This window comes from Streptopelia decaocto (assembly GCF_964273445.1).
Source record: "Streptopelia decaocto genome assembly, chromosome: 2".
Classification (NCBI taxonomy): Eukaryota; Metazoa; Chordata; class Aves; order Columbiformes; family Columbidae; genus Streptopelia; species Streptopelia decaocto.
This window is the reverse complement of record NC_138655.1, coordinates 78,308,631-78,329,459: the sequence shown is the minus strand read 5'-3', so window position 1 is coordinate 78,329,459 and position 20,829 is coordinate 78,308,631. Positions and strand designations below refer to the sequence as shown.

At 40.8% G+C, this 20,829-nt stretch overlaps 1 protein-coding gene across 1 annotated transcript in view; it reads left to right on the top strand.

Annotated features, from left to right (window-relative positions):
* Positions 1 to 19,742, top strand: part of ANKH (ANKH inorganic pyrophosphate transport regulator) — a 96,548-nt gene extending 76,806 nt beyond the window's left edge. Inside the window, exons 9-12 of the mRNA XM_082047062.1 lie at positions 15,329 to 15,458; positions 16,469 to 16,592; positions 17,178 to 17,277; positions 19,482 to 19,742. Coding sequence (XP_081903188.1) covers positions 15,329 to 15,458; positions 16,469 to 16,592; positions 17,178 to 17,277; positions 19,482 to 19,598 — 471 coding nt within the window. The 3' untranslated portion in view covers positions 19,599 to 19,742. The remainder of the gene's footprint in view (positions 1 to 15,328; positions 15,459 to 16,468; positions 16,593 to 17,177; positions 17,278 to 19,481) is intronic.
* The last annotated feature ends 1,087 nt before the right edge of the window (positions 19,743 to 20,829 follow it).

Below are 20,829 nucleotides of genomic sequence, written 5' to 3'. Positions count from 1 at the left end.
AAGTTAGCAGTGACTCCTTCCAACAGCCCTGTTTTGTGGCTGTGTAGCTGAATGTAAAATTTATATACCAGCAGGGAAGGACTCAGCTGAAGAATTTCACCCACACAGTTGAGAGAGTGATTCCGATTTTAGAAAATAAGGCACGCTTGGTAATTTGCTCTCAGCTTAAAGAGTGTGTATAATGCTGCTTGCCATTATTTGTTACTTCATTGCCATTAGGGACTTCAGGAAAAAATGCTTCTTTCTAAATAAAAGTAGAGATTCTACTCTAAACACTAGTCTTACTGCCATTGCCAGATAAGGCTGTTGAAGAACTAGATGTTTTGGTCCAATGCTTGACCTGTTTAGATTACACTACAATTCAGCCCTGAGGTCATGGCACAGTTGTAAACTAAATGAAGACACAGACTTCCCTGAAAGAAAACTGGTGGACTTGTAGCACATGTCCCTTTGGCTGTGGGATGTGTCAGCCTCAGTACAGTGCAGAAGTCCCAAAATAATTTGTCCAGGTGCTAAATTCCTGCATTTCTCCATTGCAGCAGGGGTTTGCTATGTCAGGGGAGAGCATTCCCTCACTTGTGAGCTGTGCATAGAGGCGCAGGCTGTGTGAGGAGTGAGGTACTCAAGGGAACCCTGCCTTACCCAGCAGGAGTAACTGCAAACAGGCTGCTCATCAGCAAGGGCTTTTTCTCAGGATAGTGGCCATGTCTCTGAACTCGGCCACCACACTGCAGAATACAGGGGTTTTCCAAGGCAGCCTGAAGGGCAAACCTACTGCCAAATTACCTTCTTTTTTTTAATTCTGTCCCAGTTTCCCAGTTGAGCTCTTCCTTAAGTCTTCTGTGATGACACAGAAGTTGCAATCAGTTAAGATCCTTTACCATGGCTAATGTCAGCTGCTGGCAGCCATGGGATTAGCGTTTGGTCATCTGCCTCTGAGCCGCAAGGCTTTCCAGGCTGATTTCGTGTTAGTTAGTGCCCGCTATATGAAAGTGATGAGCAGAGGGCTCCTTTGGGAGGCCACAAGCTTCTTCACTGCAGCTGCTGCTGTCCACTCCAGTGACACTCATAGCTGTGCCCTCACACACACGTCTGCCTGCAAACCCTGCGCAAGTTGGTGAAGTTGCATGCACTGAGCTGAAAGCAGGCCATCAATCATGCAAGCAGCTCTTGGGAAAGCAGGACATTTAACTCTCTGAGGGGACTGGGATTGGTGGCATCTGTTCATGGCTCGGACTCGTCTTGGAAGGCCAGTGATGTCTTAATGATTGCTGCAAGCACCTTGATTTACATTGCTGCCATTGGGGTAAAAGCATGTCTGGCTCTGTGAGGCTGCAGCAAGATCACTGCTTGAGGAACATACCAGGTGCTGATCAGAAAAAGCAGTTTCTCACAGACCACTGTGAAAGCTCCCTAGCTCCCCGTCACTAAAAATGACCCAGAATAGTCTGTACTTACTTGTTTGTTTATACCAAGGAAGGAGCAATTGCTTCTTAACAGCAGTATTATACATTTCCAAACACCAACTCCAGCTGTCTGCATGGTTCCTGTTAACTAAATCGTCAGCAAGACATGCGGCCAGCTGTATCTTCATATTCCTGAGTGCTTGATGTATTACAACAGGTTTTCCCTTAGCAACAGAGCAGGCTCAAGGTGCCAAGGGTGTCACGCTGTGCGCACCGCACCACGTTCATCCGTCTGTCTCTAAGTTAATGTCCAGCAGGAGAGCTGCGCAGTACTCCTCGGTTATTATACATGTTCTATAAGAAACAGCTAAAATCTCTTTCCAGCTTTAAGTATAATAGCACCGGTGCTCTTCTAAAAGCAATTTCAGTGCTGCTTTGCCTTTTTTTTAATAGACATGTAGTTACAGACAGATGGGAAAAGTAGCAGTTTTCATGAAATCAACAGACTGATGAAGGGGAGAAGCTAATTGTGTAGAATGCTATCTTATATTTAATCAGTGGACACTGCTTAAGAACCAAAATCCAGATGTTCAAGCTTGCCCTGTCATTTTTCATTCCATTCCAAAAGAAGACTGAGAGATAGACTGGAGGGAAACCTTTCGCATTTACACTTGCGTGTGTGTGTGGTTTGTGTAAGGTTTACAGATTTGAGATTTACTTGTTACAAACCACAGACAGACTAGTAAAAATTGTAGAAGTGCCATGAAGTTTCAACTAAAGTGAAGGCTCAGGCACTTAGCTGAATAAATTGTTACGCATCAGTTGTGGTAACCAAATTCAAATGCCAGGTAACCTGTGTCTAATGGTAGCTTTAAAATGTTTCTAATACTTACAGTACTACTTTCTGTATTATATATTAGGCCATTTTTAATATTCTATAATGAAATACATTTTTTTAAATAGAATGTAATATTTAGATTCATATCTGGACTTACTCTTTTGACAGGGGAAAAGACACATTGATTTTCTAAGGGCTTCTGCTGATGAGCATCTGTAGTTTAAGGAGTTACTATTGGCAACTGCCTTGTTTCTTTCATTTGTTGGGAGTTATCAGCCCCTGAGAAAGAGCAGCACAGAGGCATCATGTCAGCTCTCTATTGCTCACATCTTGTAGCACAGCAGCATAAGGTGCCATCAGTTGGCAGTTATATTAATCTTACAGGTTAATGTATAGCCTATGTAATTATAAATGTGTATCTGATAAGTACATAATCATATAGTGTGCTCAGGTGGCCAAAAAGGACAACAGCATCCTGACGTATCAGCTACAATTTGGCCAGCAGGACTAGAGAAGTGATCATGCCACTGTACTCAGCACTGGTGAGGCCATACCTTGAATCCTGTGCTCAGTTTTGGGTCCCTCACTATGGGAAAGACATTGAGGTGCTGGAGAGAGCACAGAGAAAAGTGACAAGGCTGGTGAGGGGCCTGGAGCACAAGTCTGATGAGGAGAGGCTGAGGGAACTGGGGCTGTTTAGCCTGGAGAAAAGGAGGCTGAGTGGAGACCTTGTAGTTGTCTACAACTACCTGAAAGGAGGTTGTAGCATGGAGGGTGTTGGTCTCTCCTCCCAAGTAGCAAGTGATAGGACAAGAGGAAATGGCCTCAAGTTGCACGAGGGGAGGTTTAGATTGAATATTAGGAAACATTTCTTCACGGAAAGGGTTGTCAGGCAGTGGAACAGGCTGCCCAGGGAAGCAGTGCAGATGTTTAAAAGACGTGTAGATGGGGTTTTTAGGGACATGGTTTAGTGCTAGTGTTAGGTGAATGGTTGGACTTGATGATCGTGAGGGTCTCTTCCAACCAAAATGATTCTATGATATATGCAGATTGCAGTTATATACAAGTGGGTTTTTTTAATATTATAATCATCAGAAGTTTTAAACTGCATCATTTAACATGTTTGCTTGTATATCTCTTATTACCCCCGCAAGCACAGGCAGAAAAGTGGAACAAACTGCTGGGGACTGGAGGCTCTTTAACTGACGTTGTAAGATTCAATAGAGGGACCCCATCACAGTCTTAAACAGCAGAGAGGGCTCCAGAGTCACAGAGTGTCTTTTGCTGGTTCCCTGTGATGCGATAGTTCAGTTTCAGCCTGAAGAGGGGAGGAGGAAAGTCTTTGTTCCATTTGACGACTGTTTACTGCCAGCTATCCCATCAATTGCTTTATCTCCAGGCATCATCTGCTTGGTTATCTTCTATAATTAATCATCCAGCACCCAGGAGATAAGAAGAAAGCTTTGAGCATAACAGGGAAAATTCCCTATATGAAAGAGTTAAAGTACAGAATACAGAACTCAGTCATTGCTGCCTTCTGCTTAGTTCTTAGTTTTTAAAAGGCAACTCCAGATGCCCAAGCGTTTGTACTCTGCTTTCGATTTGGTTGTGCCAAACTAGGAACTGCCAAGTGGATGCCACGTGCTGACTCTCCTGTCTTGTTCATCAGCAAGGCTTCACCAGGCAGTGCAATGTGGGCACTGGCAGATAAAATTGGAGCCTGCGTGAGTGAAAACAGAATATTCATACCAGCTTAGTATATTATTGCAATAGCATTGCTTTATTGACATATTCCCTGATGCTATGGAAACATTTTATGCTCAACAGTTGTTTAATTTCTAGTTGAACTCAGCAAATCTTATTTCCCAGCCGTCAGTCCAGCAACTGATTTTTCCCGTGAGGGGCACCAAAAACTATCCAGTTTTCAGTAGGCCCATTTGCTCTCAGATTTTCAATATCTAGTCTAATAAATATGCCGTTTTCTGTCATTTTCTGCGTTTACCAGTAAGTTCATTTTCCACATGATAAAGTACCCTAAGTAAAGCTTTTGCATACATAAGACACTGATGTATTTGATATTTTCAGCTATGCTGTCCTGCTAAACAATGAGACATAAAGCAACTGTTGGTGAAGGACAGAAGTGAAAGAATTCTTTGTATCTCTGCAGCAAGACTGACTACTGTCTTACTAGGTATCCTTAGCTTGCATTCAGGGTGATAGGAATCAGGTTTGCATATTGAGAAACACCAAGGAATGTGTTCCTGTTTTACTGATGAAACCTTTTGAAGGCAGAAGAGGAATGTCCATAGCATGAAAGAACTGCACAGCAGTTCCCTGCAGTATGTGGTTCTCACTGGGTGTCAGCTGCATGGTATCTGACATTTAGCCAACCTGAATACACTTAATGAGTTGTGACAGAATCATGGAATCGTTTTGGTTGCAAAAGACCTTTAAGATCGTCAGTCCAACCATTAACCTAGCACTGCCAGGTCCACCTCTAAACCATGTCCCTAAGAACCTCATCTACCTACAGAAGCACCATGCACTTTGCTTTGTTTCATTCTTTAGGGATAAAACACCAGCAGAGTCTTATTTCAAGGCTGAAAGACAGTAAATTGCGTTCAGGATCTGACAGGAGATTAGCTTTAATTTTTAAATGCCTTAAGCAGCTTCACTGTAGCCAGAGGGTGTGCGAAGAAATGTTTTAAAATAGAATTTGCCACAAACAGGAGGTGTGAACATACTTTGACAAAAATGTAGTTCATTTTTTCCCCTTTCCTAAAGAAAATAAGGTCAGTTATTATTACTGGTAAGTAATACTGTGAAATCAGTATTAGATTGTCAGGTACCAAGAAGATATAAGAATAATAAAATTTATGCCCTCTATACATTGAGCAAACAGTGAGAGGGTGTCCATGTACAACGTTGATTAAGTTTGGTAAAGATCAGCCTAGGGTAGAGCATTGCGGTGTGCAAATTCTGACCAATACAAGAGACCATGAGGGATTTGACTCCATTATTCCTCCTTCACTCTCATTTAAAAGGCCTTTAACCAAGGATCTGCTGCCTCTTCATCCCCATCATTTCAAGTTACTAAGATGCTGGAAAGGGGAACAAGAAAAAATACTGTTTCTCTTTCCTTGTGAGTGATGCCACAGTTTTCCTGTGTATTGAGTGAGGATTGCTCCCGGAAAAAATCACCCAGTTATTACAACTTGCTTAGCTTTGATACCTATATAAATTCCAGGCTGCTAATGCTTGGTTCTTAGTTCAGAAAGCTGAGGAACAGCTTAGTTAGCTTAGTTCAGCTGAGGGAAGTGTATTCAAAACAAACTGGTGATTTCTGACATACTTAATGTAGGTGTTCCTCTCTGTGCTTTACAGCTAACCTTCATGCAATGCCAAAACCTTCCCACTTGCCCATCTCAACTCTTCCACAGATGACCGATAGCAGACATTTAGAAGATGGACCACCAGGGCCCAGTTGGGAACTGGGAAATGCGGGGGATTGGAGGGGGATGTGCTGAAATATGAGAGTATTTATGCTAAAGAGAGGGCCAAAGATGTGGTCTTTGTGCAGTGATGGTGCAGGAGGGCCCAGCAGCTGAATGAGTTGTTACAAATGGACTGAAGTTAACAAAGCCTCATTTTTTCATGAATCCGTGTCTCATGGTTGAGGGAATAACATTAGGGTCTGAAAAGGACAAGCTGCACTTTAACTACCGTGGCCTTCAGATACTCTACATCTTTACTGCAAAAGGAAAGTGCAATATGACACCCAGTTATAAACCTCATTAATCTCTTCTATCTTGAGCATTTGGCTACCACAGCATTTTTACCTTACTAGAAGAAACAGCTTAGCCACAGCATGGAAAACAGGATTTGTCATGATGATTTATTTTGTGTAAACAATGAAATCTGTGAGTTTATCGCTGTTCATGTGCTCAAAACTATAACATAGCACAGACTAAGTTACTCCATAGAAATCAAAAATTTGAATTCTGCATCAGAAAGGTAACATGACTTCTGATGGCAAGAATGCCTTTAAGTTTGTGAGGTGCTTGTGTTTTAACAAACATGGCTGGGGACATGAGGTAGGGTTTTGCAGCATTGTAGTTCAAGCACATTGGTCATCAGGCACTGCACTAGAATTTATAAATGGAAGATTACTTGAAGACCCAACTTTCTTAAAGTGTTACTACATTAACTAGGCCAAGCCTTTGTTGTTTTCTAAAGCTGACCAAGTTTATATCATTTTTGTGTGTTTTTTTGTTTGTTTTTTTTAAGTAAGTTAAGCCTGACTGTGGAACTTCAGAGTTTGGATAATAATTGAATTTTTTCAATGCATCACACAATATCAAACTGTAGATTAATGTTGCCTATCCTCATTCCCTTTCCACCAAATTTAAAGCAAGCGTACTTTATAGTACATTGTCCAGTTCATACAGATCAAAGCAGTAGTTCATCCTCCCCTCTCCAAGATCATGCTTACAGCTCTCCTCAATAGGAGATTTTCCCTAAATATCTCCTTTTCTTCTTCTGAGAATAATTAATTCCCCCTATGTAGTGTGGAAGAGCTTCAGACTCAGCGTAGCTACTGCAGCATATCTCTCCATTCCTGGTATTTTTTCATTGCTTTTAGGAATACCTTTTTATAACAAATAAGAGCTTCGGCATGGCTAGCAACCGGCTTTAAGAAACAGTGCGAACTGCACTTTCTTCAGAACCAAAGTAGTGTATAGCATTATTTAGCCTTCCATGGGGTTTGTAGATAAATGAAGGGAAACACACATAAAGCCATTTTTGTTGCCACCATATATATTTGTGACATTCAGAGCCACAGATCAAAAAGCAACCGAAAGTTTAAGCCACTGCAGAGGCCACTGGATTTGTGTTCAAGGTTCAGTCATTTTTTCCTGTCTTCTATTGACTGCCTTTATTTTACATCTCTGCATTGCTTTATTATCAAAGGTTACAACTGGGCTTTATTAGAGTCATGCAATAACAGGACTGAGAGGCAGTAAAATCCACAGGAAGAAATGTCATGGCAAGAAACCAGTCCCTCTCAGAGGACACAACCCCAGCTGCTAACAGTGCCGATATCTGGAATTCCCTGGGTGACTGAGTTCAGTGTCGTTACCTCTCTTGAGTGTACAAAGAAAGGAAATAAAAAAAAAAGAGGGACAGATTTCCCCCACACTCTCCAGTCTTATTTCATCTGCGGTTTCATTACCGGAGATTTCCCAAGTCGTATCTAGGATATTCCACTTTCTTTCAACTTTACTGTCATACACGATATGGATGCCAAGGGCAGCGTTTAGAATAATACCACCCATCCAGTGGATGGGTTTGTTTTCACCATTTTGATCTTGCCCGTCTGAACTCCAAGATTTGTGCCAGGCTGCCGGCACAAAAATAACAATTGGAAAGTGACATATTGGCAGACAATCACTCGAGAAGCTTTTTACCTTTTCAAAGTCAGATCTTGTTCCCACTTCAGTAAAAATGATTTCAGACGTGAGTGGATGTGTTCCTGTCTGCTCGGGAAGATACTGGACCACCAGAGGCTGACTTTATAAAATCCTCACGAGGGCCTTGTCCCATCCATGGTACCGCACTGAGCCTTTGTCCTGGAACAAAGGATTTCTGTTTGCTCCACTGAGGTGGAGACTAATGACTCCTTCATGATTGTTCAGGTTTCACACAAAGGGTCTATTCTGCATGAGTAGCTGGAGCAAGCAAAATAGGAAGGGCCGAAAATTGTCACTGCAGCATGTTTCTGCTCAAACTCCATCATCGCAATAGGAAGCAGCAAGGGCTGCAGGAAACTTGGGACAGAAGAAAATGTCTGACTGGTGAAGTTGACAATTTTGAAAGAGAGCCTAGGAATCTGCCAGCTTTGCTTTATTCAAGCTTTTTAAAAGTGAAGCTGTAAAACACTCAGTAAAATATTCCACTTTCTGTAAAAAGTAAAGCAGTATATAATTCAATGGGGAGATGTAATTAATTACTACCTTAAACAATTTAGTGGCCAAACCCAGCCTGAAAAATACTACCTAAGTACTTTGAGCAGCAGCTGAGCGGAAAGCAGATGTGGCATCACGTTAATGCTATCAGGGAGTCAGTGCACTGTGCAGCTGCTGGACCTAGCTTTATTTCCAAAGAATGTCATGCTTCGACACTCTGAACTATAAGGAAGGCTGGGGGAGGCAGTGGGAGACATAGCTCTGTAGAAACCACTTATTTCAGGAGAAGATATGAAATTAGGGAGTTTTCCCACAAGCAGGCTCTGGTTTCTTTTGCTCCCCCTGCTGCTTGACAAATTTTATGACAGCTGTTTTCAGCTTTACACCACCCTTCGCAGAACACAAAGTTCACAGAAATCTATACTGACTTGTGTGCGCCTGAGGGATAATTGCTATAAGAGAATGTCCTTGTGATCCAAGTCATCAGCATTATGATAAAATGCTTTCAAATACGACTGCGGTCTGACATTTTTATTGCACACGGGTCCAGAGCTTTTTGCTTTAAAGGATTGCAGGATTGTGCGGGTCAGAAGGGCCTCAGGAGTTCATCAGGCCCGGCCTCTGGCTCCGAGCAGGGGCAGCGGTGAGGTCAGGGCAGGTTCCCTGGGGCTTTGGCCAGTCTGGTCTTGAAAACCTTCCATTTCTCACACAAGAAAAGGACTCGCTTTCTGCCCACTTCAGAATAATGGGACACATAAGCACATCATCGTGATATATCCCAACAGAGTATCAGACTGCAGGAACATTCAACGTCTCCGTTTGGGCCGATCAATTTTTTTTTTGGTTTTCATCTTAAACGCTGTGTATCAAAGACTCCTCAAAATTGCCAAAACTGGGGTGGCTGTGCAAAGACTGCTCTCAGACATGATTTACAGCAAAGCAAGCATAGGATTCTGCAGGTCCGTTCTGGCGTGGGCCAGGCTGTGGTATGCAGCAAGTTTCCATAGCAAGCCAGTGATTCTGGTCTCCAGTATCGTACCATACCCAGCAATTCCTCTGCGGCTTCCCAAGAACTTTATGATTCTTTATAGCAGTGTGCCTAAAATAAAAAACTACCAAACAAAACCAACAACATCAACAAGACAAAAAACCCCACACCTGAGTCTTTAAAGGCAACAAGTTTTTCACTTGGCTAGTTTCATGTTAAACTCACGTGATTTCCCATCAACAGGGAATAACGTCTTTATGATAAAACCTAGACTTTTTGGTTTCTTGGTCCACAATAAAACACACAGTCCTTTATTTTTTTAAAATGATGACTAGTTGGATCTCCTTCCTTCGTAAGAACCCTGTTGGACATTCTCCATGTTCAACTACTTGAGAGACTGCATAGTGGAATAAGTGCTTCAGGAGGTGTTAGGAATTTGTATCCAGTTGCACAGCTATATTCAACACAGAAAAACAGTCTGACTATAGTCTGAAAAGGTGTGTAACTAATAGCTGTTTCTATAGTTTCAGTATTAGTAGTTAATAGTTCAAAACTGTTGTTGACTTTTATTCTTCTACATAAAAGTACAGAAGAGAAATTCAGTTTCCTTTAACATTAAAATTCTACAATAAGTTTTTGAGTGCAAGCCCCCAGTACTACACAGTCATTTAGAGAACTGAATTTTCAAGGTCAGTGAAGGTATGGATTTGGACTACGTATAAGAACAGCACTAACAAATTCAACCATTATTTTTTCCAGCATCTTGCAGAATAGATTGTTGAATAGAGTCAAATACAGATTTTCACACTGATGCAAGTTAGAACAAGATGTTTTTTGACTTACAAACCTATCTGTGAGATCAGCTGATCTCGTGTGATACAAGCTCTGAAAGGAGAAAGAATTATGGAAGTTGTGTTTATGAAAGAAACAGGGAGGCCATGGAGATGTTCGGCAAATCAGGAGATTAGACCACGTAAGACTCTTTTTGATCTGTTTGTTGCACACTTCAAAAGGCAAAAATCATATGACTTATATTCTTCTATATTAATAGAAGTGATAAACTTAAGTGATACTATCCCAAATATGTGAGGTGCAATTCAAAGCTGATACATGTAATAAGGTGTCAAGTAAATTTCCTCTGCCCTCACCAGGCACCATGTAGCATAAACGGGAATAGAAAGGTCATGGACAAGGCGTGGGTTAAATTAGTTAAGATGCAATACTCAATACATACATAGAACAATATTTTGAGAGTAAAACACCTCACTTGGACAGGCATACTTCTGCAAATATAGCAAGTTCAACAAACGATAGGAAACAGCTGCTGAGAGCTGTTTTGCAAGAGAAAAACATGAACTGCATTTCATCACAGGAGAACCTTTAACAGGTTAAAGGTACCCTTCCCCATGGTAAAATATGTTCCCTGGTCTCATTTCAGGTTGGTATATGTCTAACCTATTTTTAAAAACATCTATTTTGGATTTCATTGCTTCCTTCTGAGGAACATATAGCCATGTTGTGTCTTTGTCATCAAGCAGTGCTTCTTTTAACTGGAGTCTGCACTGAAGTCTAGAAATGCTGTACTGTTGTTCATATTTCACTGGAACACTCTTTTGTGCCTTATATTTATCAATGAATGTCCCAAAACACAGGCAGCTTTCTACAAATGTCAAAAGGCAAATCAGTCTAGCACCCTGCAGATTACTGTACACATGACAATTGCCTTTGTTAGCATAATGTGTTATAATGCATTATGTAGTGGGTCTCTGAGGTTTAGTAATCCCTGTCAGCAACCACAATAAATGGAAATAGCTTCCAGGCGATGCAGGGCCTATGAAAAGACTTGTTAGTTTTCAAGAACTACCAGCATTCAAACCCACACATGCAGCATCCAAAACAAAACCTCATGAACAGTCTTTTGTCACAATCATTTGTGAAAGTCAAATGCATGAATTGTGTTTAAGAGATTAAAAAGAAGTTGGACTGAGCACCAGCAGTTTGGTACTTTCCCTACTGAAACAAAGGTTGGGTGCATTCTCTCCAGCTTGCCAACAGCAGAAGTTTTTGATGTATAACCTTTTAATATGCCTAGACACTGCATGTGCTCGCCAAGAATAGCAAGATTCCACATGAAAGGAAGCACAACAAGTTATGCAGAGCGTCTAAGCCACAAGTGAGAGGGGGTTTGATCTTTTTAATGCACAACTGAATTGAAAAAAACAAAAAAAAACAAATCACTGATATCAGCTGTGTTGAATGCACAACATAATGCTGCATGGGGTGGAGGTGCACCGCAGACACAGAACTTCTGAAGCTGTAACTGCCAGCAGCTCGGACCACGCAGCCATGAAAGGGCATCCCTTATTCTGCACTTACCCTGCTCCTTGTGCCCTTTCCTTAGGCAACCCCAGTTACCTTTAGCAGGGAGACAGTACTAATCTATAACAGCTGGAGCTGTGAGCTGATCTGCCACAGCCGTACTGATTTTCTTATGGTGCTGTAAATTATTGACATACTTAGTAAAGTCTATCAAATTTTACTACTGTAGATCAGTTAAAGGCACATTACCTAATAGCACAACATATCAGATCAGTTCAAATGATTAAAACACTTTCAGAAACATTCAGGCTACTGCTGTTTATACAGAGATAACACCACCATAATAAGTACTACTGTCTTTACTCAGGTCTGTATATTCTCTGTAGTGTTCCACTCCCCTTTTTCTTGTATTCTTAAAGCACTCATTACTGTTCAGTTGAAGTTCTGTTTAAATGATCAAAGGCTTTAACAAAACTATCCTTTAATATCATGCTGCACTCATACCATACGGTAAGAGAAATGCAAATCAACTCTGTTGCTAGAATTCTGCAAACAAAACCCTTAGTCCCAAAGCATTAAAATGCTTCAGCCTCAGCAGAGCTGCCAAGTCCAATATTCATTACTGTATAAAGCCTTTGCAGCCAACTGCAATTGCAACCTGAAGCTGCAGTGCTGTTGTGCATGCGCATTGCTGGCCTCTGCAGAAGCTTTTACTGTTTTGTCTTTGCCTCTTGATTAGACTAAATGAAAGTATAACTGTAACCCTACCCAAGCCTATTTATTCTATTTTTAACCTTGCAGACAGGCAGAAAGATGTAAGGGGGAGGAGAAAACTAACAGTGTTTAACTGAAAGAAAGATAGAAGATGTATTATAGGTAAATCTATTTCCTAAAGTCTTTCCTGATCTGAGCCCCCGAAATTAGCACTGGTTACTCCACTCCAGTGTGCCACACTCCCTGTTTCATTGGACTACTTGCATCATTTCACGTTACCTTCTTCTCCAGTCTCCTTTCTGATCAGTCTTCACCCTTTACCAAGGCAATCACAAACATCATACAGACCACTCAGCATCACAAAAAAGCTAAGACTTCATGCTATTTTCAATACCCCTCACCTGTAATAAAATCAGTAGCTGAAATACCTTCCCTGCTTTGCATGTTTAGTGTTACTGTTATCCTGAAGTAGAGCCTCGTTTTTTCCACTACATTTTGAATTTGTCTTTGAAATAATACGGAAGCTTCTCAAGTTGCAGGCACTGTAGAATTGTAATGCTTTAGATCATGCAAGCCCTGTGCAATTTATTTCTTTTCCTGAGGCTTTGTTCCCCATGGGCAATGAGAATATCCTCTGCACATAAGATGACAGAGAGGAATCTCGTAGCAAAATGAAACCAGTTCTCAATATTGCAACCAAAAAGATGGAAGCATGCTGAGACTGAAACAGAAGATCCGTCTGCTGCCATACCTGACCTCCTCAAACTGCTTAGTCTTGAGCTTAGCAAACACTGGTGCCTTTACCCGCTGACTGCTATATATGAATTGCTCTTTGAAGCCATGTATCAGCACCAACTCTCTGCTGATCAGTGGGACAGGGAGTGAGGAAGACTGTGGTTGGCAAGAGTTGAGGAGGAATGACTGCATACCACCTGTGTGTAAATCATTACCCCTGACTCACAAACTGACCTTCCTCCCGCAGGACCTGGATGGAGATCGAGTCAGTTCTTATTAAGGCCAGAAACAAACTTTTAACTTCAAAGAGAACAGGATTGAGAGCAATGCCTTTGGTCTCTTATTTGCTTGCCTGTCTAACCACGTTAGAATACTCTTTCAAACAGCTGTTGAAGAAGGAAAGGCTGCTCTATTTGCCTTTTGCTAGTGGTGGGCAGATTCTGTTGTTAGCAGAAACATATGGAATCTTGCAGCAGCAGTAACTATATTGCTCAGTAGGATGCTAATGGCATTGTGCAGCACAAGCAGCATAAAGGTCTCCGCTTTCATGAAAACAGTGGATTATACTTGAAAAGTGGACGTCTTTGCATCTTATATTGTTTAATGGACTTTGAAGAAAGATTTGACAAAATATGCCCTGTATGGTTGCTTTACCGGTCATTCGTAGTAAGAGTAGAAATCACTGCAGTCTGCCTAATGGTGTCTGCGACAATGAAAGAATTTGCTCTGTCTCTGTAGAGTTACATTTTAATAACTGGATTCTCAACCACACAACCTTTTCTGCTCTAGAGTGCCACCTCTGCTTCAGTTGTACCCTGTATGAGTAGTTTGGCAGGGAGAGACAAGTGTCGGCTAAAGCAGAAGATATCCATGCACAGTTTGTCTTCTGCTCTTACCTTCCTCCACTTATTTCTGTTCTCTGTATAGGTGATGGAGATACGCTGTAAGACAGCATCAAATTGGTCAAGTAAAACATTCAGTTGTGAAAAATAGTAGTGGTTCCTACCCTATGAAGTAGAGAAGAAAGCTGAAGTTGAGCCTTTTTGCAGGAAGATGGAATGTTTTGTTCACTGCACGGGCGGTCAGAACGTGAGACCTCCCACAGGCCACTTGGTCACAGGCCTTGGGAAGCTTCTGTGCTCTGGGCACTTGTAGGCTGAACAGAAAGGACAATCTCTGGCACACAACCAAAGAATGAGTGTGAAGTCCCATCTGTCTTGGAGGTGGTGGGACTTCAAAGACTAGCTTTAAAAGCCATCTGAACAAGTAGGGATGTGACAACTGGATCAAAAGAGAAGAGCTAGATACTATAATACTATCTTGTAGGCTAAATTATAAGAGGGGAGTTACAGAGTCTTACAGAGCCATCAGCTTGGACAGTCAGTGTGCATAATTTAGCTGGTGTACTGGTTTGCAACCTGACAAGAGGAGTGCCAGAGCATTTAAGGTCCCAAATTTTGCCCCGTTCAGTAAGCTGGCTCCCCTAACGTCTGCTTTACTGCGAGAATAACAGGAAGAAATAACTTTTTTAATCACAGAATCAAGTTAAATAGCAAACTAGTTATACTTGAAAGGGTGTCAGGTACCCCTTCTTGTGGGAAAAGTCCTGCAAGGGCTGTCAGCACTGTTCTTCAGAGAGTGCCATGAACAAAAGCTGGACCTGCCAAAAGCCCCCTCAGTTCAAACTGAAGCCCTGCCTCAGTATTGACCAAAAAATTAAGCTTCATGTACTACCACTATACCATTTGTTCCGGGGTTTTTATGGAAGTTTTCCTTTTGTGTATGGACTAAACAGCGCACTCTTTAAAATAACAAGACTTAGTGGATTTGTGGCCTGAGGCTGAACACCTTTGCCTTGCTATCAGGCATATTACTTACCAACAGTACCAGTATCAGCAGCATGTTTAACTCCCTAGTCTTAGATTTAGGTCAGATCTCTGGGTCTTGGAGTACTTCATATCCTTAGTTACTAATACATTCGATAATCTGTTTACGAATAAGGGTGTGTTAACCAGACTAAGTACTGTGAAAATCAAGTTTCTTATTGTTTTTCTACCAATTAGACCGTTCAAGTAGAACCATTTGCAGGCACCATAAAAATTGTTTCTATATGCGTCAGTCTTGATATGTGAGGAACATGAGGAGTAGGAATTGATTCTTACATTAACATGTCTCTCTTTTTACACTTGTGTACTCTGTGTTTTTGAATGCAAGCTAAGTAGAAATAGACTATGTGTGTATTTATTATCAGTAGAATTATCTACCCATCAGTAGAGTAAATACACATTATAGACCAGGAGGGCCTATCTTTTTTATGCTTCCTTTCTGAAATATAAACCTTCCTTAATTTTGTTCTTCCTAGCTCTGTTTTGTGATGTTTTGGACGCCAAACGTGTCAGAGAAGATTTTAGTTGACATAATTGGAGTAGACTTCGCTTTTGCAGAGCTGTGTGTTGTTCCCTTGCGCATCTTCTCCTTCTTTCCAATTCCAGGTAAAAACCAAAAATATAATGATCTGTAACCTCAAAACCAAACCAACCCTGAGGTGTGGTCATAGAGAAGTGGCTGTGTATGCAATAGTGACTAAATGCAGGCCTCGCATAGGTAACATGTTTTTTTATTGAAGCTGGTGTAAACCAGGACTATTTACATCAGTAGTTAAGATACAAATGTTGCAGTAAGAGCAGTCTGTCATTAAGCAGACTTCTGGCTGTCAAAAGTCTGAATTCCATCTGTTGTAGCTGACCGAGAGCACACACATGGATGGCAGTAGTGAGACATGCTTGCCAAGACTGAAATGAGCTGTTTGGAAGAGCATCTAAGACCAGCTCCACAGTAACATCACCTTCATCAGTCTCCTCTTCTGCTGCCAGACTCAGTGGCACTTTCAGATATCATCAGAGCATAACGATATAGAATAAAAGTTAATGCCCTTATTCAAGGGAGAGACAGCAATAATCAGAATGTTTCCCTTCAAAAAACTTCTAACTTCTGTAATCAAATCATGTAGTGTTTTCTGCTTATGTGACAAGGTGTTTTTGTAATAAAAGTAAACTCCAAATACAAGAATAGGTACCTGTAGATATCTCTTTTTGTGCTTAGCTGTTACACTATGTACTACACAAGAGATGATGGAGGGAAAATTTGCCATGGTATGATTTTTCTTTAGGGAAGGGGAAGGGGATTTTTTACTGAAGGCGGAATGCACCGTCTAATAAGCTGGTTGTCAGAGAACAGCTCTTAGGAAGGATTGCTCTCTGTAACTGGCCTTTTATTTTTTCCAAGATCACTATAATTAAAACAATTTGGATTCAAGATCTACTTCATTTCTAGTAGGATTTCCTAGTGTGCAAAGTTACCAGAAACAAGTTTCACTGCGATTATTTCTGAACAGTGGTCTCTGCATGAAAAAGCTTCTCATGTGAGGAGACTAATTCTTTTTTTTCTACTACTCTCTCCTCCCTCTCTCCCCATCCCCTCCCCTTCCCCTGTTTATGAACAGTGACGGTCAGAGCGCACTTGACCGGTTGGCTGATGACTCTGAAGAAGACATTTGTGTTGGCACCCAGCTCAGTGCTGCGCATTATCGTCCTCATCACTAGTCTCATTGTGCTGCCTTACTTGGGGTAAATCATTCTCCTCTCCACAGAGCTCATGCGTTTGCATTCCTCTTCATTCCTGTTTCTTGTCACTTAATAGCTGAATTTGGGTAGCTCAGAGTGTTTTCCCTAAATACTAACCATAATAGAAAGCTTAAATAGTGTCAATATCTGAAAAAGAAACATTTCTAAATTTACAAGTGTGACTTTGTTCTAGGTAGTCATGATATTGATGACCCTCTTGAAAAAACATGCAGATGCCAGAGAGGCTAAAACATGTCCTAAGGGGAATTTCTTTCCATTCTATTAAATGCATTGTTAAGCAAGCTAATGGAAGAATATCTTGTTTATAAGTTAAATGATCTATTCTACATCACTTTGTGTGAGACTTGATATTCTTAGTCCATAAATTGATTCAGAATGTGTTTCTTTTACTTAACAGTGAAGTCATTCAGAAACAAAAAAAGTCCTTTAAAATATCAGCTATTTTCTTTGCCAGTGCATTATGTCTTTGAAGGAAATATTTCTAACAACAGATTGATTCTGTAAGTATACTTATGAATCAGGCATTCTCACACAGCCATGACTACTGTCTCTCTATGCTGCCCACAGAGTTCATGGAGCCACTCTTGGAGTAGGATCCCTTCTCGCTGGTTTTGTAGGAGAATCCACCATGGTTGCAATAGCAGCCTGTTACGTCTATCGCAAACAGGTAAGAATTAGGCTCTGCAGGATCAGAGTTAGGCTCTCCGGGATCTGGTGAAAACATTTGTTGGATATAGCGGATTTTAGTTCAGATTAAGAATATACTTTTGTAATGTAACTCCCCGGCATCCCCACTTACTGAATTTGGTTCGCTTCCCTGTGCAGTCTCAAGAGTGTGCAACCTGGGCATTCTTTGGGTGGAAATAAAACCAAAAGGTGCCTTCCAGCTGCTAGTGGGCATTCAGGTCATGGGACATGCTGGTCTGAAGTAAGCTTCTTGCGCCTCAAAATATGTGTATCATGGGTATTATGTCCTTACCACCACCTGCTTTGCACTGTAGATGTGCTACTACAGTACAATATAGCTTCTTTATGCAGTCATAGGAACTACTCATCCAAGCTTATTATATGTATGTGTGTGTGTTTCTTTATAAAACCAATTCGCTGAAATAGACAAAAAGTAGAGTTGCTTAATTTTTTTTAACCATCTAAAGAAGTAGCTTAAAACAGGATATACTCCTACAGCAGTAGAGAATAAGAGCTTACAAATACTTAAACAGGCAAGGGTTTCTCATAGGCATACTTTTACACACTTGACCACGCTACAGTCCTGCATGTATGGAGTAGTATTGGTACACGGATTTCAAAGAATATTCCACTAAATGAAGTTAAACATACATTAAATATTGGCTCGGTGACTGGGTACATCACAGTACCTGCATGTTGTACCCTTCCAGTTACATGCTCAAGGCCCTGGGTAGGCACCAGGCGCAACTCCAAGCAGAAACAGCAGCGTGTGTGCATCATCCCATGGTGCAGAAGGATTCTGTGGGTGGGAGAAGAAAATATAATCTATGCATTTACTTTTTTTTTTTTTAATTAGATTTCTTACTAAAGACCAACAGAAGATGCCTACTACTTCTGTTGGAATATCTAAAAGCCTTATGTTGGAACAAACTAAAACCACTTTTGATAGGTCCTAACAGTGCAGGCCACAGCAACAGACCAAAGTGTTCAAGTTTCATAAGAAAACAGAAGATTTTGATCAGTTATGATTAGTCTGTCATGTTTTTCTTAAGCACCAATGAGTGAAACCTGTAGATTCTGAAATGGCTGTTCTTGACCTGTGGTTTAACAACATATATGTTTGGACTAACCTCCTTATCACTTGTTCTTTACAGTAGTATCTCACAGAGTGTTTCTGGCCAGGGACATGGTGCTTAATTTTTTGCAGTGATGAGTGCAGGTAGTAGTAGGAATTACTGCGCCAACCTATTTTTTCTCTTGCCAGAATTAGTATGTAGCTGACAGCGTCATCTCAACAGCCAGTGTGACAGTGGCAGAGCCAACCAGTAGCTCTACGCACCAACTTGTTTTCACCTACGGTGGCATTTGAGAGCTGCAAATCAAGTGTTGTAGACGCTTCTGAAATTTTGAAACTCCAATATGCCCAACTCAACTGGATCAATAATACCTGTGGGGGATTTTTTGTCAGCTGTACAAGTGTTTTCTGTAAAACTAGTCAGCCTGCTGAGAAAGGGATAATAAGGAACAGATGCTTCAACTTGTTTTGTAGTGGGGCCGAATGCTTCTTAGCTTTACTAATCCAGGACATCCTGGATGAATCATAGGCCTCTTGAATGCCCTCCTGCTTCTGCTGGCCAAAAATACTCTATTACTTGGCCTTGGTGTGGTGGGGGATCACAGTGGATCAGCAATACCAAGAAAAGCCAGAATGTTGACATCTTGCAAAATTCCTGAAGTTTGACATTTGAGAAGTTAGGTTGCTACCTTTATCTTTGCTCCTAGAACAGCTTATTCTCTCTCATATTTTGTTTGCTTTTCTGTGTTTTGTTTTGGGTATTGTTTTTTTTTTAATAAAAAGTCTGTGATGTAAAAGATTCCAGAAGCTCCCTTCCCTCCAGTCATGCTGAAACCTGTTTTGGATGTTGCTTAGCATAAGAAATGCCTCTGTTGCTGCATTTATGTTAGAAAGGAGAAGGCTGAGCCCCAGGAAGGTTATGAAAACCTTCTAAATTAAGACAACTTATTAGTGACAAGCCACAAATATGACACAAATACTGTAGCTTTTCATAACATACTAAAAAAATAACCTTTATTCACACCTCACTTCTCCTTGCGCCCAGAGTTTGTAGGACTGCGTTGATGCACAACTTACTGATAGGTTTCCAAATGCTTGTTTCAATCTAGAAAAAGAAGCGGAATGAGAATGAAGCAGCTACAGAAGGTGAAGACTCTGCAATGACCGACATGCCTCACACAGAGGAAATGACAGACATCGTAGAAATGAGAGAAGAGAATGAATAATGAAGGGGATGCAATTGTTCTCTGCAGGGACGATTGGAGTGACACTTCAGCATCTTGTCGTCTCTCATACTTTTTTGTTTGTTCGTTTTTATTTTTGTAATAAAGAGGCCTTGATTTAAAAGGTTTCAGATAAATTCTCTAGCATACTGAGTATGCTCTCACTGATGAGGGACCTAAAAAGAGGTCTTTGCTTTTTTTTTTTTTTCCAATTGAATTTGTTTTCTCACTCCATGCAAACACAAAAGATACAATTGCATCACTGTAGAGTCTTCCTTACTTATGCATCCACCTTCTCTGGACAATCTGCATTTGTCAACCAAAGCCCTGCTCTCTGTGCACGTGTGTGTGTGTGTATGCGTGTGCTTGCACATTTGCACACGCACGTGCACGTGTGCCACTGGCTTAGTGCTACTGCCATAATCCTACTCCCTCCCCTCTTTCCTTTTCCTTCCTTTTCCTTATGAGAAATGTAAAGGAAAAGAAGTTTGGAATACAGAGCTTTATTTTACTTGCTGGAAAATGACTTTGCTACATAAACTAATCTACTATGGTGAACTATATCTTTTTGTTTGGCCTCATCACTAGAGCTGATACTGCGCAGGGTACAAGACAGGGAGGAACGTGTAAGTCTCCACATAGACAGTGGAGAAAAACAGGTTCCTCTCTCCAGTTACAAGTGTGTGGATGTATATGCACACACAGAGGTACATAAACAGAGACATACATATATATATATACTTATATATGTATATGCATACAATAAATAAAATACACACAGGACAAGAACTCTATTTAGCTTTCATTCCATCAGAAAGATAGTAACCTTTTGAAAAATGTAAACATCTAATTCAGAATTTTCCTGAATCATTGAGCCCCACCGTATGTATAATTTTTTTTTAGGGAAAAGGAAAAGAGAAACATGCACTTTCCTCTTGTGAAGAGGGTGATGGCAACTGATAAACTTTGACTGTATTTGAATAAAAAAATAATAAATATTGACAAGCTTTACCAAAGTTCTTGTCCACTGACTTAACTTTAAAGGTTGATTCGCTCTGTATCTTATTTCTGGTGCCTATATATTTAAAAACAAAAATTAGATGATGTATGCAGGATGCCGTGGTATATCACATTAGTACACGTAGCTCCATGGATTTTTTTTTAATGTAGAGATGTACACATACTCACACACACGCATGTGTATATGTATATATGATTCTATATACATATATAC